This window comes from Bos javanicus, chromosome 5 (assembly GCF_032452875.1).
Source record: "Bos javanicus breed banteng chromosome 5, ARS-OSU_banteng_1.0, whole genome shotgun sequence".
NCBI classification, from domain to species: Eukaryota; Metazoa; Chordata; class Mammalia; order Artiodactyla; family Bovidae; genus Bos; species Bos javanicus.
The window spans coordinates 102,264,883-102,291,221 of NC_083872.1; the positions used below are offsets into that span (position 1 = coordinate 102,264,883).

Below are 26,339 nucleotides of genomic sequence, written 5' to 3' on the forward strand. Positions count from 1 at the left end.
CACAAAATATTATTTTTCAGCCCACAGGGAACCCAGACTAGTCGGAGGGGACATTCCTTGCTCCGGTCGTGTTGAAGTGAAACATGGCGACACTTGGGGCACCATCTGTGATTCTGACTTCTCTCTGGAATCGGCCAGCGTGCTATGCAGGGAATTAGAGTGCGGCAGTGTTGTCTCTATCCTGGGGGGAGCTCACTTTGGAGAAGGAAATGGACAGATCTGGGCTGAAGAATTCCAGTGTGAAGGCAACGAGTCCCATCTTTCACTCTGCCCCGTTGCACCCCGCCTGGATGGGACGTGTAGCCACAGCAAGGACATTGGAGTAGTCTGCTCAAGTGAGACCCAGACAACATGTTCATTTTGTCCCCATATTGTGAGGAGGGTAGGGTTAGGTAGTCACAGACATCTTATTAAAGCCCTGTCTCCTTCCAGGATACACAGAAGTTCGCTTGGTGGGTGGCAATACCCCATGTGAAGGAAGAGTGGAGGTCAAGATTCTTGGGACCTGGGGACCTCTCTGCAACTCTCACTGGGACATGGAAGACGCTCATGTTTTGTGCCAGCAGCTTAAATGTGGAGTTGCTGCTTCTATCCCAGGAAGAGCACCTTTTGGGAAAGGAAGTGGGCAGCCCTGGAGACACATGTTCCACTGCACTGGGACAGAACAGCACATGGGTGATTGTCCTGTAACTGCTCTGGGTGCATCGCTGTGTCCTGAAGGGCAAGTGGCCTCTGTAATCTGCTCAGGTAAGAGAATAAAGGGCAGTCAATGAGGAGCCTCTGCCATGGTGGTGTGCCTTAAGAGTGGGTATTAGTGGAGCAGGGGCGGGGGGCAGGGAAGGAGAGTGGGATGAACTGAGAGAGCAGCATTGATGTATATACACTACCATGTGTAAAAGAGATAGCTAGTGGGAAGATACTGTTTAACACAGAGAGTTCAGTTCGTTGCTCTGTGATGACCTAGAGGGGTGGGATGGGGGTTGTGGGAGGGAGACTCAAGAGGGAGGGGATATATGTATACTTACAGCTGATTCATGTTGTTGTATAGCAGAAATTAACACAACATTAAAAAACCAAACATTAAAAAACCAATTATACTCCAATATAAATTATCCTATGATAAACCAAAGAGTATTAAAAAAGAATATATATATATATATATATATATATATATATGTATGTATGTATATATGTATAACTGAATCACTTTGCTGAATTAACAGGAATTAACAACATTGTTAATCAACTATACTTCCAAAAAGGAGTGGGTGTACCTATAGCAAAGAATGGGAGTAAAAGCAAATGATCCTCTTTGAGACATTATGAGAGGTGTACCAGAATATTAACTTCATTTGTCTTTTTAGTGGAAAGTAAACTTGATTTTCATGGACCTCATAGTTACATAGAGCTTATGTGTGTGGGTCAGTCACTCAGTCATGTCTGACTCTTTGCATCTCCATGGACTCTGCCCACCAGGCTCCTTTTTCCATGAGAATCTCCAGACAAGAATACTGGAGTGGGTAGCCATTCCCTTCTCCAGAGGATTTTCCTGATCCAGGGATTGAACCCAGGTCTCCTGCCTTGCAGGCAGATTCATTACCATGTGAGCCATCAGAGAAGCCCATTTAGGGCTTACCATGTAACTTCTCAGGCTTCCCAGGTGCTGCCAGTGGTGAAGAACCCAGCTGCCAATGCAGGAGACATAAGAGACACAGGTTTTCCCTGGGTCAGGGAGATCCCCTGGAGGGAGGCATGGCAATCCACTCCACTGTTCTTGCCTGGAGAACCCCATGGATGAGGAGCCTAGTGGGCACAGGCCATTGGGTCGCAGAGAGTCAGTCATGACTAAAGTAACTTAGCACAGACACACAGGTGCCTTCTCAGAGGATCTGATTCATTCTTAGCCTGGTTGACCCAGACACCTTTCTCTAAAGCTATGTTTGTCCTGAGTTCATCTATCTAGTATACCAGTTGACCTCCTCTCTTCATTCCATCCTTTTGTATCTCTTGTGATGGATAATGTTTGGTGCTTGCAGGAAATCGGAGTCAGACACTATATCCATGCAATTCATCATCTTCAGATCCAGAAAGCTCCGTTGTTTTGGAAGAGAATGGTGTTCCTTGCATAGGTGAGAATTGGTGACCGAACCATGAGAATAACTTCCAAATCCTCAGAAATGCATTTATCACTGTTTCATTTGCTCTTTCAGGGAGTGGACAGCTCCGCCTGGTGAATGGAGGTGGGCGTTGTGCCGGGAGAATAGAGGTCTATCATGAGGGCTCCTGGGGCACCATCTGTGATGACAGCTGGGACCTGGATGATGCCCACGTGGTGTGCAGGCAGCTGGGCTGCGGTGTGGCCATTAATGCCACAGGTTCTGCTCATTTTGGGGAAGGATCAGGGCCCATCTGGCTGGATGAGGTGAACTGTAATGGAAAAGAACCTCGCATTTCTCAGTGCCGTTCCCATGGCTGGGGGCGGCAGAACTGCAGGCATAAGGAGGATGCAGGAGTTATCTGCTCAGGTGAGTTCTGCAAAATTACAACTGGTTACAGTTTTGGAAGAAATGGCTGAGGTAGGGTGGTGGGTAGGGAGGATATTAATCTGAGCAAACTCCTTGAACTACAGGTTCAGAGGGAACAGTTGTGAGATTCAGGCTGCCAGAAGTGTGGATCTGATGCATTAGTGCTACCTCATGTGCAAAGTGGGCTTCTCTGGTGGCTCAGTCAGTAAAGATGCAAGAAACCTGGGTTTGATCCCTGGGTGGGGAAGTTTCCCTGGAGAAGGGAATGTCTACCCATTCCAATATTCTTGCCTGAAGAATCTCATGGACAGAGGAGCCTGGTGGGCTATAGTCCATGATTGCAGAGTCAGACATGACCGAGTAACTAAGCACACAGACACACACGTGCAAGGTAGTATGTAGTATGATATCAGAAAGAGGAAAACTCAGAAGTGAGTTTGCACGTCATGAAAATGACAGTAAAACTAATAATGAGAAATTCTTTTATAAACATATAGGGTGCTGGATGTTGGTTAAGGATTCAGTGTACCACACAATGATTACTATATTAATAAAGTAGATTAAAAATGACAAGAAGAGGACTTCCCTGGTGGTCCAGTGGTTGAAAATATGCCTGTCAGTGTAGGAGACATGGGTTTGATCTCTTGTCTGAAAAGATTCCACATCTACAGGGCAACTAAGCCCATGCACCACAACTACTGAGCCCACCCTCTAAAGCCCATGCCCCTCAACAAGAGAAGCCACCAAAATTAGAAGCCCACACACTGCAACTAGAGAGTAGCCCCAGCTCATTGCAACCACACAAAGCCCATGTGCAGCAATAAAGACTCAGGATAGCCAAAAATAAATAAAACTTTTCTTTTTTTTAAAGGAAAAAAAGAAATACATTTGGTACCACGTTCTACAGATAAAAAGACCGCCATGCCCAAGTAATTTTTTATGACAGACAAAGAATCACAATGAGATACCGCTCTTGTTTTGTATACACGATAAGATATTGGAAAGCACTGTGAACTAGAAAAATGTACTCAGTTGTAATGTATTGGGGGAAAAATGGTGCTATGACTTAGCAAAATGAAAAATTCTAAATGCCGGATGTGATTGTGCTCTCACATTTAATATGACATAAATATGGTAGAGGATATACAAAACAAAACTAGCTCAGCTGGTGAAGAATCCATTTGCAGTGCAGGAGACCCCGGTTTGATTCTTGGGTCAGGAAGATTCCCTGGAGAAGGGATAGGTTACCCACTTCAGTATTCTCATCTGTATAGTCTTTAAGGTCACACAGAGTCGGACACAACTGAGCAACTTTCACTTTCACTTTTCAAAGTGTCAGAAAGGGAACTATTGTATTTTAAGGTAATGCATGCAAAACATTGGTTTGAGTGTCTGAGTATCTCACTAAATTTTAACTGTCAAGGACAATTGTCCAAAAATGAACAGATCAGGGTTACAAAGTCAAAATTACCATAATTTAGAGAGAAAAAACCCAAACTGTGTAATTCATAAAAGGCTCTGAGTAAACTTTTGATTGAGGTTTAGATGTCAACTTAGAGTCACTGTTGGCATTTTAAAGGTCCCTAATTACAAAATCCAAGATTAGAAAACCTGAAAGTATTTATAGAACAAATATTTTAAGAAAATCTACAAAATCATCAGTTCAGTCCAGTTCAGTTGCTCAGTCATGTCCGACTCTTTGCGACCCCATAAATCGCAGAACACCAGGCCTCCCAGTCCATCACCAACTCCTGGAGTTCACTCAGAATCGAGTCGGTGGTGCCATCCAGCCATCTCATCCTCTGTCGTCCCCTTCTCCTCCTGCCCCCAATCCCTCCCAGCATCAGGGTCTTTTCCAATGAGAAAATTCTTTGCATGAGGTGGCCAAAGTATTGGAGTTTCAGCCTCAGCATCAGTCCTTCCAATGAACACCCAGGACTGGTCTCCTTTAGGATGGACTGGTTGGATCTCCTTGCAGTCCAAGGGACTCTCAAGAGTCTTGTCCAACACCATAGTTCAAAAGCATCAATTCTTCAGTGCTCAGCTTTCTTCACAGTCCAACTCTCACATCCATACATGACCACTGGAAAAACCATAGCCTTGACTAAACAGACCTTTGTTGACAAAGTAATGTCTCTGCTTTTGAATATGCTATCTAGGTTGGTCATAACTTTCCTTCCAGGGAGTAAGTGTCTTTTAATTTCATGGCAGTGATTTCTGCAGTGATTTTGGAGACCCCCAAAATAAAGTCTGACACAGTTTCCACTGTTTCCCCATCTATTTCCCATGAAGTGATGGGACCAGATGCCATGATCTTCGTTTTCTGAATGTTGAGTTTTAAGCCAACTTTTTCACTCTCCTCTTTCACTTTCATCAAGAGGCTTTTTAGTTCCTTTTCACTTTCTGCCATAAGGGTGATGTCATCTGCATATCTGAGGTTATTGATATTTCTCCTGGCAATCTTGATTCCAGCTTGTGCTTCTTCCAGCCCAGTGTTTCTCATGATGTACTCTGCATATAAGTTGAATAAGCAGGGTGACAATATACAGCCTTGAAGTACTCCTTTTCCTATTTGGAACCAGTCTGTTGTTCCATGTCCAGTTCTAACTGTTGCTTCCTGACCTGCATATAGGTTTCCCAAGAGGCAGGTCAGGTGGTCTGGTATTCCCATCTCTTTCAGAATTTTCCACGGTTTATTGTGATCCACACAGTCAAAGGCTTTGGCATAGTCAATAAAGCAGAAATAGATGTGTTTCTGGAACTCCCTTGCTTTTTCAATGATCCAGCGGATGTTGGCAATTTGATCTCTGGTTCCTCTGCCTTTTCTAAAACCAGCTTGAACATCTGGAAGTTCACGGTTCACATATTGCTGAAGCCTGGCTTGGAGAATTTTGAGGATTACTTTACTAGCGTGTGAGATGAGTGCAACTGTGCGGTAGTTTGAGCATTCTTTGGCATTGCCTTTTTTTGGGGATTGGAATGAAAACTGACCTTTTCCAGTCCTGTGGCCACTGGTGAGTTTTCCAACTTTGCTGGCATATTGAGTGCAGCACTTTCACAGCATCATCTTTCAGGATTTGAAATAGCTCAACTGTAATACCATCACCTCCACTAGCTTTGTTCGTAGTGATGCTTCCTAAGGCCCACTTGACTTCACATTCCAGGATGTCTGGCTCTAGGTGAGTGATCACACCATTGTGATTATCTTGGTCACGAAGATTTTTTTTGTACAGTTCTTCTGTGTATTCCTGCCACCTCTTCTTAATATCTTCTGCTTCTGTTAGGTCCATAGCATTTCTGTCCTTTATTGAGCCCATCTTTGCATGAAATGTTCCCTTGGTATCTCTAATTTTCTTGAAGAGATCTCTAGTCTTTCCTATTCTTGTTGTTTTCCTCTATTTCTTTGCATTAATCACTGAGGAAGGCTTTCTTATCTCTCCTTGCTATTCTTTGGAACTCTGTATTCAGATGCTTATATCTTTCCTTTTCTTCTTTGCTTTTCACTTCTCTTCTTTCCACAGCTATTTGTAAGGCCTCCTCAGACAGCTATTTTGCTTTTTTGCATTTCTTTTCCATGGGAATGGTCTTGATCCCTGTCTCCTGTACAAGGTCATGAACTTCTGTCCATAGTTCATCAGGCACTCTATCAGATCTAGTCCCTTAAATCTATTTCTTACTTCCACTGTATAATCATAAAGGATTTGATTTAGGTCATACCTGAATGGTCTAGTGGTTTTCCCTACTTTCTTCAATTTCAGTCTGAATTTGGCAATAAGAAGTTCATGATCTGAGCCACAGTTCAGCTCTTGGTCTTGTTTTTGCTGACTGTACCAAATCATCAAGAAGTTACCAAATAATTTCTAATAATGGCATATCCTGTTAGATCATGTTAGTGTTACTTGCTCAGTCATGCCCACCTCTTTGCAACTCTATGGACTGTACCCAGCCAGGCTCCTTTGTCCATGGAATTCTCAGGCAAAAATATTGGAGTAGGTAGCCATTGCCTTCTCCAGGGGATCTTCCCAATCCAGGGATTGAACCCCAGTCTCCTGCACTACAGGCAGATTCTTACCGTCTGAGCCACCAGGGAAGCACACTGACCTATTTTTTAAAACATGCACACATCAGAGTAAATGAAGAGAGTCCTCTAGATCTTCAGGAAAGAGGCAAAACTGCTATTTATTTCACCCCAGAGTTCATGTCTCTCAGACTCATCAGTGACAGCAGCAGCGAGACCTGTGCAGGGCGCCTGGAAGTTTTTTACAACGGAGCTTGGGGCAGCGTGGGCAAGAGCGACATGTCTGCAACCACGGTGGGGGTGGTATGCAGGCAGCTCGGCTGTACTGACAAAGGGAGTATCAGACCAGCACCTTCAGACAAGGTGGAGAACAGGTACATGTGGGTGGACAATGTCCGGTGTCCTAAGGGACCTGAAACCTTATGGCAGTGCCCATCATCTCCGTGGAAGAGGAGACTGGCCAGCCCCTCAGAGGAGACCTGGATCACATGTGCTGGTGAGTATCTGTGCGCCTGTATGACAATCTCATTCTGTTGCTCCACTCTCATCTCCTGATCTAACTCAGTGAGAATGAGTAAGGTTTGGTTAACTCTTATTCTACCTGGATGACGTAACTGATTTTATTTAATTTGGCCTTTGGTTATTCAGGATCAGTGACCATTTTCTCAAAGATGATCATACTCTGATGGCCTTCTCAAAAGTTTTATTCAGTTGTGCTTTCTCTGTGAACAAATTAGGATCAGAGAATATATAATTCAGTATTTGACTATTGAGTTGCTCCATTTTTCTTTCAAATAATATCTTGTTACACTCAATGTAAGGAAAGAAGCAGTCAGAAAGATCAATCCTGAATTATTTCCCTGTTCTACACCTTTTTAAACCAGAAGAAGATTTCTATTTATCTGGCAGTTTGAGAGGATTTATACTGAGTTGGCCAAAAAGTTCATTTGTGTATAATTATGGAACAAAAGTTTTGACCAACCTAATACATTTACAATGCTAACTTTATCTCATTGACATTTACTAAGTCACACTAACATTCTAATGTCCAGGATGAAATATTTAATATACCTAGTTTGTTGGAAGGACATGGACTTCCATGAAAGATGAATGTTGTAAAATTCCAAATGCACATTCAATAAGCAAACAGATTTTTAAAAAATCTTTTAAAACAGATTTTTAAAAAGAGTTTCAAATTTTTCTTTTCTCCTGTGACCTCCTGGGAGCTTTCATCGTCTCAGAAATGATCAAGATGTCTCTGATTTTTCAGATAAAATAAGGCTTCAGGAAGGAACCACTAATTGTTCTGGACGCGTGGAGGTCTGGCACGGAGGTTCCTGGGGCACAGTGTGTGACGACTCCTGGGACCTTAACGATGCCCACGTGGTGTGTCGCCAGCTGGGCTGTGGCTTAGCTCTGGAGGCAGGAAAAGAGGCAGCGTTCGGCCAGGGAACTGGGCCCATATGGCTCAATGAAGTGAAGTGCAAGGGCAATGAGTCCTCCCTGTGGGATTGTCCTGCCAGATCCTGGGGACACAGTGACTGCGGGCACAAGGAGGATGCCTCTGTGAAGTGCTCAGGTGAGCGCAAGGGGTCTGGAATCTCCTGCGGCGGCAATGAGGAGAGGGTGGGCGGGGAAGTGCATTGTGTAAGGACGGAAAGTACCAACACAGCGACCTGGTGGGGAGAGAATCCTTCGTGTTGTTATACATTGGTCTTCAGACGGTAAAGAATCCGCCTTCAATGTCGGACACCTGAATTCTATCCCCGGGTTGGGAAGGGCAACCCACTCCAGTATTCCTGCCTGGAGAATTCCTTGGACAGAGGAGCCTGGCGGTCTACAGTCCGTGGGGTCGTAGAGAGTCAGACACGCCTGAGCGACTTTCACTGAGGAAAAGCATTTAGCTTACATGTGTCCGTGTGCAGAGGGAGGAAAAATAGGGGTCTCTAATTTTGGGTGGGAAGAAGTAGTTTACTTGATTGAGAGGCTAAATCCCCAGACAGGAAACAGATGTAACTGTTCCCTATGTAACTGCCAGAATTGAGTCTCTCCTCTTTTCTCCTACAGAAATTGCAGAGAGCAAAGGATCAGTAAAGGCCGCAGGTATATCAAGGGGTTTCTGAGGATGGGACCGGTTGTCTGCATTATTTAGAATCCCTCTTATTAAGATGTTCTGGGTCAGAAGCTCTAAGAAGCTGAAATTCATTTCAGCAATCCTGTAGTTGACCTAGAAAAGGGATAGTAACTGGGGACCCAGGTCTTTTAACTAAGGTGTTATTACCTCTTGTGGTGTTTCCCTGTGCTCAGGTCACTCATCCACTGTTGCACTTGGAATCCTTGGGGTCATCCTGTTGGCCTTTCTCATCGCAACCCTCTTGTGGATTCAGAGGCGAAGACAGAGACAGCGGCTTGCAGGTCTGAGCCAAATTATCGTGTCTCTAACATTTCTATGGCATAAAAAATTTCTTGGAATAATACAACAACAACAAAAATTAGATTCAAGTATCAAATGGCCACAAAGAGGAAACCTAGAAGAGATTTAAGCAGTTTCCCCAAAAGAAGAAACAAAAATTCAGAGAAGAAAAGGGGTACTGCTTGTATTGATGATTATTATAATGTAGCTATGGGCTTCCCTGGTGGCTCAGTGGTAAAGAATCCACCTGCCAATGCAGGAGATGAGGGTTCAGTCCCTGGGTCAGGAAGATCTCCTGGAGAGGGAAACACAATCCACTCCAATATTCTTGCCTGGAAAATTCAATGGACAGAGGAGCCTAGTGGGCTATAGTCCATGGAGTTGCAAGAGTCAGGTACAACTTAGCAACTAAAAACAACAGCAAATAGTCTATCTACATCTTTAATTGGATGTTATAGAATCAATCATTTAGAATGAGTATGCTTGTGTGATGCATGATGAATCCTTTATTGCCCAAACATTTGTTTGCTCTTACTCTATGCTGCTAAGTCACTTTAGTCGTGTCCGACTCTGTGCGACCCCATAGACGGCAGCCCAACAGGCTCCCCCGTCCCTGGGATTCTCCAGGCAAGATCACTGGAGTGGGTTGCCATTTCCTTCCCCAGTGCATGAAAGTGAAAAGTGAAAAGTGAAGTCGCTCAGTCGTGTCCGACCCTCAGCGACCCCATGGACTGCAGCCCTCCAGGCTCTTCCATCCATGGGATTTTCCAGGCAAGAGTACTGGAGTGGGGCGCCATTGCCTTCTCCGATACTTATTACTAAATTTACTGTTCTGTTAAGCAACATGCTAAGTTCTGAAGATGACTCAGACATGGATATTCCAATGTTCTTGTCTTTGTGTAATTTCCAGTCTAGCGAAAGAGAAATATATGTAAACAAATAAGTTGCAATGTATAATTATATAGTAACATGAATAAAGAACAAAGGGGGCCCAGAAAATACATTAATTAACTGAAAAAGGAGTATTGAAGGCTTCTAGAAGATTTTGAGACAAATTTTGAAGATATAGAGCAAAGAACTTAGTGAGTGCATTTCAGGGAGAGAAAAAAATATTTACGAGTGTAGAGAAGCTTAAAGATGGCACATTTGGTGTTTTTGTCGGGGTAAGTAAAACGTGAGTTCAAGGACAGAAGTTCCTGATGAGGCTGAAGAAAGGGGAAGAAACAAGTAGTGAAGTTCTGTATTTTCCAGTAAGAAGATTAATAGTCATTAAAGAGTATGGTATAGTGGACAGAGTAGTCAGGCGGGCTCTTAGAAAGTTCTGTTTGGACATCTGAGGGGCTGAAAGAGAACTACATTATTGACAAAGATAGGATTTTGAAATAGTTGAGATGAAAGATGAAAAAGACTTTATAGTGAGAATGAGCAGGAAAGGATAAGTTTTATAAAGATTTTAGATGAATCTCCAGTGAATTATGGAAGAATGCTGGCTGCCTTGGGAGAAGAAACTGGGTAGTAATAAGATGGCAATGGGATACCTGGTTTAGTTTCATTGCTATTGCATTTGTGTTTGTGGCTTCACAAGGGTGAAGCTTGGTAGTAGAATAGAATGGAAACAGGACAAGGGCTTAGGTGATGATTGGGTGTGCTTGCACTGCTGAGAAAAAGCACACAGAGGGAGGGAAAGTTTTATTATGCCCCCCTGACTCCTAACCTATGACCTCTTTTGTCAGTTTCCTCAAGAGGAGAGAACTCTGTCCACGAAATTCAATACCGGGAGATGAATTCTTGCCTAAAAGCAGATGATCTGGACCTATATAATTCCTCAGGTCTGTGGGTTCTTAGAGGGTCCATAGCCCTGGGGTTCAGACTGTTAACTGCAGCTGAGGCTGAGAGGCATTCTACTTGACATAGTAGTGAAAAGAAACCTCAAACATAATAAGAAGCCTGTGATGCACAAAAGGAAGAAAAGCAGGAAAGAACTAAGCATTATTCTTAGAAATATTCATTATTGAATATTTAATAATGACTAGGTATTCATTATTCCTAGAAATTGCAATCATGAAGACCTCTGGCTAAGAGGTCCATGATGATTTCTGACAGAGGAACTACATCGTAGGATATTATGACTTGCACATCTTTATATTAAAACAGAAACTAATCTTCGAAAGATTAAACATTCCATATCTCTTTCATAATTTCTTCCATTTCCACTTTCTGCTACGATCCTTTCTCTAACTTACATTTTTCTGAAAGTTTAAGCTTTCTGTGTCTTTGTCCCATCAGAAGCCATTCCTATTCATGGGACTAGCCTTATTTCCCATAACATTAAGCTTCTTTCTTTATTCTCTGATTTCTGTTTAGCACCAGAGCACCAATTCTGCCTCTAGGAGGCATAACTCTGCTGGGTTGTAAAAAATATCCCAAGGATTTCCCTGGTGGTCCAGTGGTTAAGACTCTGTATTTCCACAGCAGGGGGCATGTGTTCGATCCCAGAACTAATATCTTGCATGCCCTGTGGCTAAAAAATACAATGCAATACAATACAGTACAATAATAATAAACATCTTTAAAAAACCCAATATCCACTTTATGAAGACTCAATGCCTTCTCAATATTCCTTACCATCTTAGAGGGATCTGCCTCAATTCTTCAGTGCAAAGGAGTTGGTATTTGCCCAAACTCAAAGAAATATATATAAGACATGGGAAAGACTTTCTGTGCCTCTTAATTGACACTGTTTGCCTTCCTAATTGTGAACAGTGTTTTAAAATGTTCAAAGAGCTTCCGAGGCACATGAGGGGAGGTCTGATTTATTTCCCAGTAATTATTTTCTTCCTTTCAGAAAATTCCAATGGGTAAGATGGTTTTAATGATGCTGGACTAATTTCTGTGTCTAAATCTCTTCCTATTTTTGGATGAAAAAGGAGATCATGTTGACGTACAATGAAAAAGAGAAAGGGAATTGTAACCTGGTGAGGTAAGAAGAATTTATTCGTTGTTCAAAGCAGTTACATTCCTTTTGAGAATGCCTCTGGTATTAAGAAGAAAGAAAGAATGTGTATACATATGTATGCCATATATGTTTATGTTTGTATGTATATCCATATTCAGAATATGCAACAGTTTTTTAAGAAATTAATTTTATTTATTCATGTATTTTTGGCTGTGCCGAGTCTTCATTGCTTTGTGCAGGCTTTCTCTAGTTGCCGGAAGTGGGGGCTACTCTTCACTGCAGTACACAGCTTCTCACTGTGGCTTCTCTTGTTGCAGAGCTCAGGCTCTAGGATGGGCTTCAGTAGTTGCAGCATGCGGGCTCAGTGTTTGTGGCATGTGGGCTTAGCTGCTTCATGGCATGTGGGATCTTCCCAGATTAGGGATGGAACCCATGTCCCCTGCATGGACAGGCAGATTCTTATCCACTGTGCCACCATGGAAGTCCCTGCAACACATTTTTATAAATGACCCTTGTCCATCCCTTAGTTACATATATCTTAAGCAATAACAGTGGTTTATTATGTTGCTAAGGAGAAGCTGGGGAAGTAAATATGAATAACTCTTCTAAAGATATTATGAATCATTTCAGAAAAGAGACAAGACGTGTCTGCAGGTGTATAATGCATGCTAGGATAAAGATAGTAAAAGATACTATAGGCGTATGGAAAGCTTGCCTGAGTTTGGAGAGATCGTGAAGATGTGATGATCAAGGTTAATATCTGGTGACTGAAAGATGGGCCATTCTAGGGAAAGAACATGGCATGTACAAAGTGTGGCATGGGGTGGGGAGCAGGGAAAGGAAGGTGGGATGAATTGGGAAATTGGGATTAACCTATATACACTATTGTTACCATGTATAAAGTGGATAATGAGAACTGACTGTATAGCACAGGGAACTCTGCTCAGTGCTCTGTGGTGACCTAAATGGGAAGGAAATCCAAAAAAAAAGGGGGGGGGGATATATGTGTATACATAAAGCTGATTCACTGTACAATAGAAACAAACACAACATTGTAAAACGACTATATTCCAATAAAAATAAATTTTAAAATGTGGCATAAAAGAGAATCACACGTTTGGGGAGTGGTAAGCTTTCATTCAAAAACATATTGAAAGTATGTTTGGTGTCAAGTGGTGTCCTGAGCACTGAAGATGCAGAGATAAAATATGCTATTGACAAAGACATGGCTATTTGATGAAAGAACTCACAGTTTCTGTGTGGGTGTACAGAGAGGCCATGTCAGGGGAGGGATGTGATGAGTGTCTAGACAGGAAAGGCTTCATAGAGCCCAATAACAAATGGTCTTATCTGTTGTATTTCCTGTTCATATTTTATTTCAGGGACTGTTGGGGAGGTGGTAGGCTTTGGAAGATTAAGTTCAGGCAAGATATAATCAGATTTGCTTTTATAATTTGTTTTCATAAGAAAAATGGAACAAAAGAAAAAAGTGAATAAGGCAAGAAATTTGTTGTTATACATAAAAAAGAAAAGATGGTGAAATGAATTAGTGGGTACATTTTCTATTTTGTTAAACAATTTTGGGAGGACTATTCCTCTGGAATGATATATAGCAGAAGTATGAGTTTTTGTAGAGATATTTTATATGGCATATGAGAAATACAGAGACAAAGAATAAAAGTTAGACTTCTTAAAAGTACGTAAATGTAAAATGTTAATATCATGCTTATAGACACATAAACATAGAGTTGTCACAAACTGTATACAAGATAAAGTGTTAATATATGTATACTATATATATAGTATCATACTATATATATAAAAGGCTTCTCAGGTGGCTCAGTAGTAGAGAATCCACCTGCTAAGCAGGAGATTCGAGTTAATCCCTGGGTCGGGAAGATCCCCTGGAGAAAGAAATGGCAACCCACTCCAGTATTCTTGCCTGGGAAATCCCATGGACAGAGGAGCATGGCAGGCTACAGTCCATGTGGTTGTGAAGAGTCGGACACGACTTAGCAACTAAGCAGCAGCATATATAAAAAGCAATTGTTAAGACAAAGCATGTAATAAATCATTTGGCAAAGATATGAAAAAAGCAGTTCTCACAAAGTGAATTATAAATCGCTTATTAAATAATTTTAAAATGCTCACAATATGTCTGGGTAATTCAAGGTATGATTAACAATGACCTATTCTTTATATAAATCAGACCAACAAAAACTTAGAGCAGTGCCAGCATTTCTTGTTGGTGGGAATACAGAGGAAAATGTAACTTCAAATGTTGCTGTTGGAAACAAGACATGTAGTAGCCTTATGAGAGAGAAACTTAGAAACTTTTATTAATTTGAAAAAAAAATGCTTCTAAGATCTTTTGACCCAACAATCTACCCCTAAAAATTTCTTTCATACAGATAAAGCTATTAATATATAAGAACAAATATACAAGAATTCCTTTTAGCAGTCTTTTTAGTACCGCCCCAAAGCTAGAAACAAAGTGAATGCCAATCAGTGGGGTAGTAGTGGCTGGAAAAATTGTGGTGCAGCCAGCTAAAAAAGAAAAAATCATGCTCAAAATTTAATAACATCATTCCATTTTTGTGTTCATGTTACTGAACATTTGTAAAACTGTCATGTGTGTACAAGTAAAGAAACAATTAACAATTCTAACAGATTGTAAACTGAGGACTATGAATGACTTGTGGTTAGTAATGTCAAACATATGAGTATTATTCTGATAAATGATATTTATCTCATAGATAAATAATAACAAATAATAAATAAATAATAGATAACAAGCTACTTTTTCCTTAAAGAGTAATCACTACTAAGTCACTGCTTCAGAGTCACACTAGGGTGCATTTCAAAATAGCCTTTCTGTACTGTAGTTCTCTGGAGTAGAAATAATTTTTAAGCACACTGAAGTTTGAAGATCATTGCATTTAAGTTTTCTGTTTAGGAAAGTAGTATGGTTTTTAATATATGTGAGTAAGTGAGCAAATGAGTGTGTGTATGTGAGAGAGAGACAGAGGTAATATAATACATTATATTAAATTATAATGTAATTCTTCTACATGTGTGCATGTGCATATGAAGAGAAAAGTAACATTATTCTATTTGTGTCTTTAGTTCAGCCAGCTTGAAGAAGACCTGGACTATTGAGTGAGCAAGGATCAACACTGAAGATCACAATACAGTCCTTTGTCTCCTGGTATTCAAAAGACTGCTGCTGAATTAAAAAAAAATTAATTTGGTGAATGTGATGACTAAAAAGTTGTAGATAAGATTTTCAAGGGTATTAAGTAAAAAAGAATATTGCTGATTTGAATTTGTCTTAACTCCTTATTTTTGATTCTAAGAATTTCTGAATGAGCTTTCTCACTTTTAGAGTTTCATAAATACAATATGATGTTTTTTCATCTGACAGTATTCTTATTTCCATATATCTTTTTCTAGTTTGGTTTAAAAAGTAATTTTCTTCTTAGTGTGCTGTGCGCTAAATCATTTCAGTTGTGTCCGACTCTTTGTGACCCTATGACTGTAAGCCCACCAGGCTCTCTGTCTGTGGGATTCTCCAGGCAAGAATACTGGAGTGGGTTGCCATTTCCTTCTCCAGGGGATCTTCCTGGCCCAGGGATTGAACCCGTCTCCTGTGTCTCCTGCACTGCAGGCAGATTCTTTACCACTGAGCCACCTGGGAAACTCTTCAGGGAAAGGAAAGAGAATGATTATTGAAGGGTTTGTTAATAACGTATGGTTCTGTTTACAACACATGACTCTCATGAGTTCTTTCATTGCTTTCTGTCACTGTAATTCTGGTCACAAAAATTGCACAGGAAATCCTGGTAGGGGTACAAAAATCTCATGTTTTAGGGCAGCATAACTAAGCTGAAATGAATGCATCAATTATGTCATATATATATATATGTGTATATATATATATATACACCTTATAATGAAAGTTTGTATGTTACTAAAAATCACTTACCGATGTAACATATTAACATAAGGAAAGGATAACATGTAAAGAAAGACTTAGAGTGAATTGATGCTTTTGAACTGTTGTTTTGGAAAAGACACTTGAGAGTCCCTTGGACTGCAAGGAGATCCAACCAGTCAATCCTAAAGGAAATCAGTCCTGAATATTCATTGGAAGGGCTGATGCTGAAACTGAAACTCCAATACTTTGGTCACCTGATGTGAAGAACTGACTTATTGGAAAAGACCCTGATGCTGGGAAAGATTGAAGGCAGGAAGAGAAGGGGACGACAGAGGATAAGATGGTTGGATGGCATCACTGACTCGATGGACATGAGTTTGAGCAAGCTCCAGAAGTTGGTGATGGACAGGGAAGCCTGGCATGCTGCAGTCCATGGGATCACAGAGTTGGACATGACTGAGTGAACTGAACTGAACTGATAGTGATTGAAGGCTGTTTAGAGTCTATTAACTTGTTGAATATCCAAGCGTTAGATGCAATTTGATTTTGAGTACTGTATGCACCCTTTTCTAGCACTTAGGGCTTCAAAGCAACTATCTTGTAGAATCATGACATTTGGCTCATTTTCAATTTCTTTTGTATCTCTTGTCAATTTCAAAGGCAGATCTTCCTCAGCTTTCAATGGCCTTGAGTGTGTGTGTGTGTGTGTGCACGTGTGCTCAGTTATCAGTAGTGTCTGACTCTATGAACCCATGGACTGAAGCTCACCAGGCTCCCCTGTACATGGAATTTTCCAGGCAATAATACTTGAGTGGGTGCCATTTCCTTATCCAGGGGATCTTCCAGACTCAGGGATCGAGCCCTTGTCTCCTGCATCTCCTGCACTGGCAGGTGGATTCTGTACCACTGAGCCACCTGGGAAGCCCTTCAATGTATTAACCTCCTGATAAACCCATTGGTAAATTGAAATTGTCCTGAATAGAAATGCATTTAATACTCCTAAATCTCTGAACATGGTGGTTTAGCCTAGCTTTCTTTAAATGTTCTCAGAACACTTACATGAGCCTACAGTTAGGTCAAATCATCTAACACAAAGTCTATTTTATAGTGTTGAAATTGGAGTGGTTGGCTGGGTGCAGAATGGTTGTCCACCTTTGTGGTGGTGTGACTGGCTGGAGGATGTGTTTCATTCCTGCCACTGCCCAGCACAATGAGAGTAACTGACAGCGTATCACCAGCCCAGGAAAAAATCAAAATCCCAAATTGGAAGTACAGTTTCTACTAAACGTGTATTGCTTATCTCATCTCTACAAATGCTTGGGTCCTTTCATCCATATTCCTATTTCAAAATCAAATTCATAACCACTGACCGGAAAAGATTCATGGTCCCTTTCCTTTTACTGTTTAGCATGTAATATAAAGATTTTATCAGAGTCAGTTGAAAGGCACTTTTAATAGAAAGAGGAACATCACAGAAACAGCAAAAAGGAGACACATTTCCATTTACAGGAACTCATGAGAGCTCAGAATGAACCATAAGCTTGATAAATGTTCTTCCCAAAGAGAAGGCTCAGGCTTAGCTGAGAGGAAGGGGAAGTCCCATGCATAACATGAGATAGTGGTCCCACTGGGGTTACCTTTGTGCATAATGTTTGATATTTTTAACTATCTAGGGCAGGGATTGTGGACCCGAAATTTAGGTCCCAGAGACTGGGTAAAAATGTGTATTTTTAAATAAATATATCAGGCATATTCCTTGCCAGGGAGCATCTTTGAAAAGCAATAACTTCCTGGGAATAAAATTAAGTCTAGAATGTTGGTGCCCCACACATGAAGATATGGAATTTTCAGTAACCAAAATTTGGAGAAAACAAATGGAAAACTATTGCAATTGTAGTATGTTTTAGAAAGATAAGAGGCTGGTTTCCATTGGAATTGTCTTCTAAAAGGATGAACTCTCAGCATAGTATGTGATGTGTTTAGCCCTCTTGCCCCAGCACTCTGAAGAATCCCTGTGAAGAAAAGAGATAGAAGTAGCTAGAGGAATCCTGTGCTGCCAAAGGTAAGCAGAGAGCTCCCCTTTGCACTATATAGGCATCAGAGCTGCATTTCCTTTTATCAATTGCTTACTGTTTCTGGCTCTTTAGATGCTCTAAATGGCCAGGGCTGGAAAACTGAGAACTACATTTCCCATAAACCCTTACAGGAGGAAGCTGAGCTAAATTCCAATGATAGATTCTCCCATTTAGGGGAGATTTAGTTTTGCAGGAGTGTTTGCATTTGCCTGAAAATTGCTAGCCTTGGTGTTGCAGCATTCTTTAGAAGTGGTTTCCTGGGGTTTTTTTGAAGCTTCCTGATGAGGATTTTGTAAGCACATGATTTCCTGTAGTAGACCACTTCCTGCACTAAATACTTACAGGGCTATCTGATTTTAGAACCCTAGGTCTCTGGGAATTCACTTAACTCTTAGAAGAATTACATTTCAGGAGCAGGCAACCAGGTTTTAGAGTTGTATCCTCTCATTCCAAAATATTGAAACATGAATATTAAAACAAGGAATAAAATAAAACATTTGGAAGGAATTTGTTGGGCATATAGATCAACGAGAAAGAGAGAGAGAAAGAAATTAACCTAATGTTTAGTTGATATGTCAGGTATGACTCTTTTGTGACTTCACGAACTGTAGCCCTCCAGGCTCTTCTGTCCATGGGATTTCCCAGGCAAGAATACTAGAGTGGGTTGCCATTTCCTACTCCAGGGGATCTTCCCAACCCAGGAACCAAACCCTCGTTTCCTGAATTGGCAGATGGGTTCTTTACCACTGACCCACGAGGAAAGCCCAAAAGAAATGATACTAAAAAATTATCAGAAACTTTGGAAACAGAACTAGAAAAGACATGCACAGGCCTAGAGATAAAGAAAAAACAATTATTTAAAACTTTAAAAAACAAGCTATTAAAAAAATCAATCAAATTTAATAAATAACTTATTAAAAAGAAAATAAAAATAAAATAGAAAATAAAAAAAGAAATGTGTTCCCAGAAACTGCAGAAGCACCTATGAAGAGAAAGAATATTCAGACATAGGAAGTGATACACACCCTCCAAAATACAGATGCAGACAGAAAAGACCAACATCCCACGGACATTTTGAATATCATCTTAATAGACATCCATACAGTTTTACAAACACCAAAGTGAATAGTGATTTCAGCAACTCCTTATCACAAATTATTGTAATTATTAGATAATAAAGGTACTTTTCCAGACTGTTTTAACTTTCCATTCAATGTAGAAATTTCTCACCTAACTGTTCTGAAAGGCAGCACCAGATTTTTCTTTAACATTTTTACTTATTTCATCTCATGAACAACATCTCATGCTTCTTTCATCTCAAAACAACTTTTTCCATATCTTCAGTTCAGATATCTCTCTCCTCTTCTCCCTTCCACTCCTCTATTCTTCCCTCCGTCAACTCCTCCCTCTTTCTCTGTTTCCTTCCTCCATCTCTTCCTCCTCCCCTTTCTTTTGTCCACCTCTCCCTCATCCTTTCCCTCCTTCCATGTCTCTCTGTCTCTGTCTCTCTCCACCCTTCTTGTCCCCACCCTCCTCCAGATCCTTATATGCTTTTCCAACTAGAGATTCCTAGTAGATGCCTTAATGACTCATTAGAACGAACATATTGCATTTGGTTAAGAACAGAGGGGTAAACATGATATGTAAAGATGAGGAAAATTATGTATAGGAACTTACATGAAAAGAAAACCTGATGTGGGAGAGGAGAGATAAAAATTAGTTTCACTTGATAATAATGAAGAAATGTTTGGGGGTCATAAAGCTTCTGGTAGAAAAAAGATCTATAGAAATTCCTTCTCTGCATCTCAGTGAAACTGCGTTCCATGCTCAGATGGGTGAGGAGCATACCAGTGATAAAAGAAAAAAATGCAACATGGACAGAACATTTCAGAAAGTTCAGATAAGTTTGCAGTGTGATCATCTTAGACGGAGAGAGAAAAGTCTCAGCTGTGCTCCTGAATTAAGTGACTGCTGAGTCTCACAGGGACCATGAGCTTTTCTGCCCCTGTAAGAATTACTGTATATGTTGCTTTAGGAGAATAAGATAGTGTAAGTAATCTACCTAGGATTTTTGCCTGGAAACAGAAAATTTGCTTGAGATTTAAGTTGAATAAAAGTGGTTGAGTACAAGAAGGAATAAGTTCAACAAGAAATTCCTGGTAGCACAGAACTTTTTTGAGAGTCTCACAATATTTATTATTTTTTTCCCCCAGTATAAACAGAGGCAATGAAGGTCTCTAAAGACTTCTCCCATCCAGGATATGATGTCATAGGACTCCTTACAGCCTTAGCCACTTTCATCAAACGGATGGTCCAGGGGAACAGATCTCAGTCTCGGAATCCCTGGGCTCTCTTGCTATCCTCACGAACAGTGGGGGATCTCCTCTCATCTCATTTTCCTTCCCTCCAAGAACTTCTGTCCTTGGTGACTCCAGGGGACAGCCTGAAACAATAAGAAAATTACTTGATGATGCCTGTGACCCAGAAGAATGATAACATCCATTTTAGACAGCAGGAACAATGGAAGAGATGCAGAATGTAAAAATTGCTGTACATCGTCAAACACTCAGAACCATTATGTCAGGACATAACTTTAGGTAGATAAATAAAGATTTTTTAGTTGGAGTTTCAATATCAAACTCTCAAAAGCTAATAGAATGAATATGCAGAGAAATATAAAGATATAGTAGACCTGAAAAGCACTATGAACAATTCAGCATAATTAAGATTTATACAATTTTCACACAACAGAAGGATATAAATTCATCCAAGTTCCCATAGACTATAAACTAAGAGACACTGGAAACATATCCAGGGACAGAAAACAAGATGTAAAAATTTTATAGTCTAAAGGTATTGAAATCATATAGAATCTGTTCTCTTATCACTGTGGAATTATGTTAGAAATCAGTTATCAAAAGATATTTGAAAGTGGCCCACATATTTTTAAGTGCAATGTGACATTTACCAAGAGAAATCTTTGATTTAGCCACTGAAACCCTCAGTAAAGTTAGAAGACTGAAAAAACACAGAGGGTGACTGTAGATAAGAAAGCATTTAACTGAGAAATTGATATCAGGACAGGACTTTATGACTCGACCCAGAGTCTGAGGAAAAGTTGTCACAAGAAAGGACTATTTCCCAAGGTGAATATACCAGAAATGGGAGAGAGGAAAGCATAGCTCTAAAACTGTCATTGTCATTCCAAAGTGACAGACTGACCATTTTCTTGTGACTTGTCCCAATTCCTAAAATATCTGTGCAGATAATCCCAAACTTTATAATAATTGTTATATAATAGGAGTTGCCACGTGAGCTATAAAACAGTCTTCACCAGAAGGCTCGCAAGTTTTCACCTTACACAGCAAAAGCAATGACTTTCTAATCTGTTAATTAAAGATATTATAGCTGATATTTGCTACCTCAGTTCTCATAAGGTTCTATGAGCCTTCTAAAGAAATCTGCATTAATTTCTGCCCCATATAATCCAAGAAACTATATATTTGTAAGGGAGGTCAACCTAGTATATTAGGGGCAATGGTTATCATAAGGTAAGAAATGTCACAAAAATGTTCATATTGTGGCATCTCACTGATTTTCCATGCAGAAATAATGCAAAGATCCATAGATAGTCCACGAAACTAATATTCAAGTCTGAGAAATATGGTCATAAAAGCACATAAAAGCACAGCGTGCATGCATCAGTTACTGAGAATGGAGGCGGAAGGCGGGTATAACCACAGAACACAGGATCTACCCAGCCTTTATGAGGACACAGAAATAACAGAAATGTCTTGAAAAGGGCAGACTTGATGTATGAGAGAGATAGAAGCCCACTCAGATTTTCTAACATCAGAAAAGATAGCTGTACTTTCCTCAGGCCCTTAGAGAGCCTTAGCTGATAAACCTGTACCCCTCTATGAGAGAGACACTTCTTCACTCAGCAATGGAAAAGGAACCATGTCAGACAAAGCTGCTCATTCGACATCACTTAGGGAATTTTGTGTGCTGACTTTGGACTCTAAGGGCAGACAAGGGTTTCAAGGACAGTGGCAGTAGTGAAGTGGATCATGGATGAGGGAAGTGGAGACATTTGTACAGATGACTGTGTTACAGTGACTTAATGTGAAGTTTGGGGCAATTCATTTTAATTTTTCCAATTGTGTGTGTGCTCAGTATGGCTCAGTCATGTCTAACTCTTTGGGACCTCATGGACTGTAGCCTGCCAGGCTCATCTGTCTATGGAATTTTCGAGGGAAGAGTACTAGAGTGAGTTGCCATTTCCTCCTTCAGGGGAGCTTCCCAACCCAAGGATCAAACCCACTTCTCCTGTGTCTCCTGCATTGGCAGGTGGATTCTTTACCACTGAACCACCTGGGAAGCCCAAACATGTCCAACTACAATAATTAATTATATATTCTTGTTACATAATGGCAGTGTTGGGCTAGACATTCTGGTTGCTGACAATTAAAAACCATGATCTACTTTATTTTACCTCAAAGCAACTCAATAGCTTTTTACAGACTAGGCATTTAAATATTGTGTGAGGGAAACCTGGTCAGAGTATCTGTAGGACATGGGACATTAATATTGAGGGAGCGACATGGTGGATTCAGGGAACCCAAGAATCCAGGATGTCATCTCTCAATGATGTCACAAGGGAGCCATAAAACAGAAACCACCCTTTCCTGGAGAGGCAGGTCATTTGACATACACAAGCTGCAGGATTTATGGTCTATAGGTGGTCAGAATGTCTCCTAGAAAAATGGACTTTCAGTCTCCCCAGTGTGTTTGTATTATGATCTATCTTATCACTTATCCTTACCACAAAGACAACTTTATAAGAAGTGCCTGGAGATGAGGCACTTTGTTTTTCATTGTATAGCATAAAAAACAAACAAACAAACAAATGTAGCTTAGTCACTGAGTCACTTGAGAGGGAACCTTGATAAGATGAGGAACATCCCAAATGTAGATGAGAAAAGAAATCTTTTCACCTACAGGAGCTCCTAAATAACAAGCCTATTTTGAACATGAGGCGACTGTCTCACTGAGGCCAGATTTGAGTTTGGTGTTCTCAGCTGTCTAGCACATGGACCATGGGAGTAACTAGACTGCCAGCCTATGGCCATATGAACCCAAAGGTGAAGGGCAAAGGTTCTCACCTGGACTTCCTAGATGGTCTATCTTCATGTCATCATTTTCTTTATCCTTATGGACAATATTGTGCAGAGTAAACCTGCATTTGAGCAAGACTAAGACAAAGCATGCTGGGTCAGACAACATCATCTGGAAATTCCATCATATATTCCCAGTTCCCCAGGGTTCCTTGTATCCTTAAACCTGGGCATTATGTAAGCTCAGGCACGGCCCCAGATACTTCCTAATCTTTCACAGGTATATCAGGAATGGACTGCTTAGCCCGGTCCTGACCCATGTTCTGCAAGTACTTCTATCACATAGAAGATTGTAATCCTAAGATCTTTAGCCCAGGGTCATTGAGGCCTTGGAGATTACAGAAGAGTAGATATTTCCCCTCATGTTCCCCACATTATAATATATAACTTCTCCTCTCTCCATACACACATTCTCTCACTATAATTTTCCTGTGCCCTAAAGCCCACTGTGACACTTACATTTCTTTACATGTTGGTCTATCTCAAGTAAAAAAGGAGAAAACATGACAAAGAGAAAAAAGACAAAGAGCATAGAAAACAGGGCATAGAGCCAAGGAACACCGTTTGGGGATAAACTGGCCTCTGGTACAACTTCCTCCATCGAGGTCTGAGGACACGGAATCCTGTGCCTCAGTTCTCTCGCCTCCTAGGTGATGAAGGTGATGATGTCACAGCTTCAGGCACAATGGGAGATGAAGACATGGATGGGGATTGGCCAAGCCTCATCCCATAGCTGCTAGAAAGAAGCAGGCAACCTTAGGGAGCTTCACTTCCATCACAACTCCAGTGAATCAAAAATACTAGATGATCAGGTTAGACCAGTGAGGAGGTAGATTTTCATCACTCATATTCAGAATGTGCCTCTCACAGCATTGGCGACATATCCAATCACAAAACGAAGAAACTAATTTCTTTAGACTTTGCAGCTCTAGAGCCAGTCTTATTCAGCAGAATAATGTCTAACTTAAAAGACCAAATAAAAGACAGGTTTTCCCTGCCACAGGGAACATTGTCCCACCACTGCTCCCTCCCACTGCTCCCCCATACACACAATGATCTCAATTCCTGGTCTGAACTCAGACTTCTCTAGGGCCACCAACCAGTGCAGACCCACTGGCAAAATGTTAATATGGTTCAGTCTTTGCCAGCTCCCAAGACTGTAACATACCACCTCCAGGAGTCTTCATGCCTCACCTCCACCTGCTATGAATGTATGTTTTCTCTCAAGGGCCACAAACCCTTTATTTCTCGACCAGAACAGAAAAGACATCAACCACCTAAGAATACAAAAACAAAATATGTGGCCAGTGTTGGATTTGACAAGAAAAATGAGTTCTAAAATCAGCTGCTCATCCAACTGAGGAAATGAAACCCAGACAGAAAAGGCAAGGGTCATTATGGACTATGATAGTCAGGGAGTACTTTATGAACCATTAGAGAGAAAAAACAAGCAAATACAGTTGAAAGGAAATTATCTATTGAAAGTCATATTGACTTCCTGATTCTGAGGCATGTAAACAGGAAACCAAAATGCCTTTGTGCCTTTATTGGCTTAATTTTTGGCTGAGTATCAGATATTAAAATTCTCCAGCCTAAGTTTTTTAAAAAACTTATCAAGATAAGAATTTATGTTTAAAATATGAAACAATGTTTGTTCATGTTTTTTCACTCTCATAATTCCTAAGACCTGGACTAGGATAAAGTCTACATGGTTGTGTTGTGTTGACATCTTCACACAGAAAGATTGATGATTTAGGCTAAAATAACATTTATCGACTCAAGCACAGATTTCTCTTCCTAATAAAGCTCTTTCCTCCTTATGCACAACTCTGCAGTTTTTCATCATTTTTCATATAAAGTCTGTTTAAAGCCCCTTGTGTAGGAAAAAATCAGGAAAAAGACAAGTTAAATTGTCATAAATGAGGAGGCTTTTTAAAAAACAGTATAGCATTTGCCTTATCCTTTTTACAAAGAGGGGTTTTTAAATCTGATGTTTTATTTAATGATTCAAAATATAAATATAAGTAATTAAAGGAGAACAATATAGGAACAAAGATGTTGAAATTGTATAGGAAAATAGTATAGTACCAAAAATTGGCTCACTAAAATATCTTCATGTTTTATTTTCTTCAGAAATTTCCCCCCCAGATTTGTTGAGATACAATTAACATATGGCATTGTGTGAGTTTAAGATATACAACATGATATTTTGGTACATATATATATATATATATTGTTTTTTTAAAAAAATACTTTTATTTATTGCATCAGGTCAAGGCCAAAGTCAATGATCATTTTATATGTTCTCCTCAAGGATTTTTACAGTTTCAGGTCATACATTTGAGTCTTTAAACCATTTTTAGTTAATTTTAGTATAGGTGTATAGTAAAGGAATCTTGTTCTATTCATTTGCTTGTGAATATCAAGTTTTACCAACACCATTTTTTAAAAGATTTTTTTGATGTGGACCATTTAAAAAATATTTATTGAATTTATTGCAATGCTGCTTCTGCTTTTTGTTTTGTTTTGTTTTTTGGCCTTGAGGCATGTGAGATCTTAGCTCCATGACCAGGGATTGAACCTGCACCCCTGCATTAACCACTGGACCACCGGAGAAGTCCCACCCACACCATTTATTGAACAGACAATTGCTTCCTAATTGAGTGTTCATAGTACCCTTGTCGAAGATTAGCTGAGCACTTATAAGAAAACATATTTCTAATAGAATGAACATAAATGGCCCAACAATAGCATGCCAGTAGGTGTAGAAATTTGTAAGCCACTTAAAAAAATCACTTGCTGAGATTTGCAAACTATATACCTACTGTACCCTATAACCCAGAAGTTTCTTTTCTGAGTCTATTCCTAAACAAAGCTTTCATTAATTTTGAGTAATAGTGGCTGACATGAATATACTTATATATGTGTTTTGGTAGAGAGATTAACTCATTTTTTGCTTCCCTATTATACAACTCTCATATCAGATTTATTTATAATTGCCAAAAACTAGAAATAATTCAGTATTGAAAACACTAATAAATTCTGATAGAGACTTGCATTAGAATATTAGCAATTAAAAAATACTGCTAAATGTAGTAACATATTTGAATTTCACAGACATACTATCCTGCAAAAAAAGGCAGGCCAAAAGAAATTTTCACTGTTCAAATGGCTCAACTGCAGAAAAAACAAATCAGTAATTATAAGAGGTCAGTATAGTGGTGGGCAGGGAAAGTAG

The 26,339-nt window shown here is 40.1% G+C and overlaps 1 protein-coding gene and 1 long non-coding RNA gene across 4 annotated transcripts in view; one reads left to right on the forward strand and one right to left on the reverse strand.

Moving 5' to 3' along the window:
- The window catches only part of LOC133248179 (scavenger receptor cysteine-rich type 1 protein M130), a 36,645-nt gene extending 21,408 nt beyond the window's left edge, over positions 1 to 15,237 (forward strand). The window contains exons 7-17 of one of the 2 annotated variants that reach the window (XM_061418003.1): positions 21 to 335; positions 433 to 747; positions 2,037 to 2,129; positions 2,211 to 2,525; positions 6,719 to 7,039; positions 7,814 to 8,122; positions 8,611 to 8,646; positions 8,851 to 8,958; positions 10,690 to 10,785; positions 11,884 to 11,936; positions 15,039 to 15,237. In XM_061418003.1, the coding sequence (XP_061273987.1) occupies positions 21 to 335; positions 433 to 747; positions 2,037 to 2,129; positions 2,211 to 2,525; positions 6,719 to 7,039; positions 7,814 to 8,122; positions 8,611 to 8,646; positions 8,851 to 8,958; positions 10,690 to 10,785; positions 11,884 to 11,906 (1,931 nt within the window). In that variant the 3' untranslated portion in view covers positions 11,907 to 11,936; positions 15,039 to 15,237. The remainder of the gene's footprint in view (positions 1 to 20; positions 336 to 432; positions 748 to 2,036; positions 2,130 to 2,210; positions 2,526 to 6,718; positions 7,040 to 7,813; positions 8,123 to 8,610; positions 8,647 to 8,850; positions 8,959 to 10,689; positions 10,786 to 11,883; positions 11,937 to 15,038) is intronic. The other variant, XM_061418004.1, reaches the window with a different exon arrangement.
- A 4,858-nt stretch (positions 15,238 to 20,095) lies between these two features.
- On the reverse strand, positions 20,096 to 24,533 carry LOC133248189 (uncharacterized). Of its 2 annotated transcripts, XR_009736632.1 has the most exons (4): positions 24,296 to 24,533; positions 23,561 to 23,834; positions 23,090 to 23,179; positions 20,096 to 20,367 (listed from the first exon to the last, which is right to left on the reverse strand). It is a non-coding gene; the product is annotated as an uncharacterized LOC133248189 (long non-coding RNA). The 2 variants fall into 2 exon arrangements; XR_009736631.1 differs by lacking the exon at positions 24,296 to 24,533 and having other exon boundaries at positions 23,561 to 23,856.
- Positions 24,534 to 26,339: the final 1,806 nt, after the last annotated feature.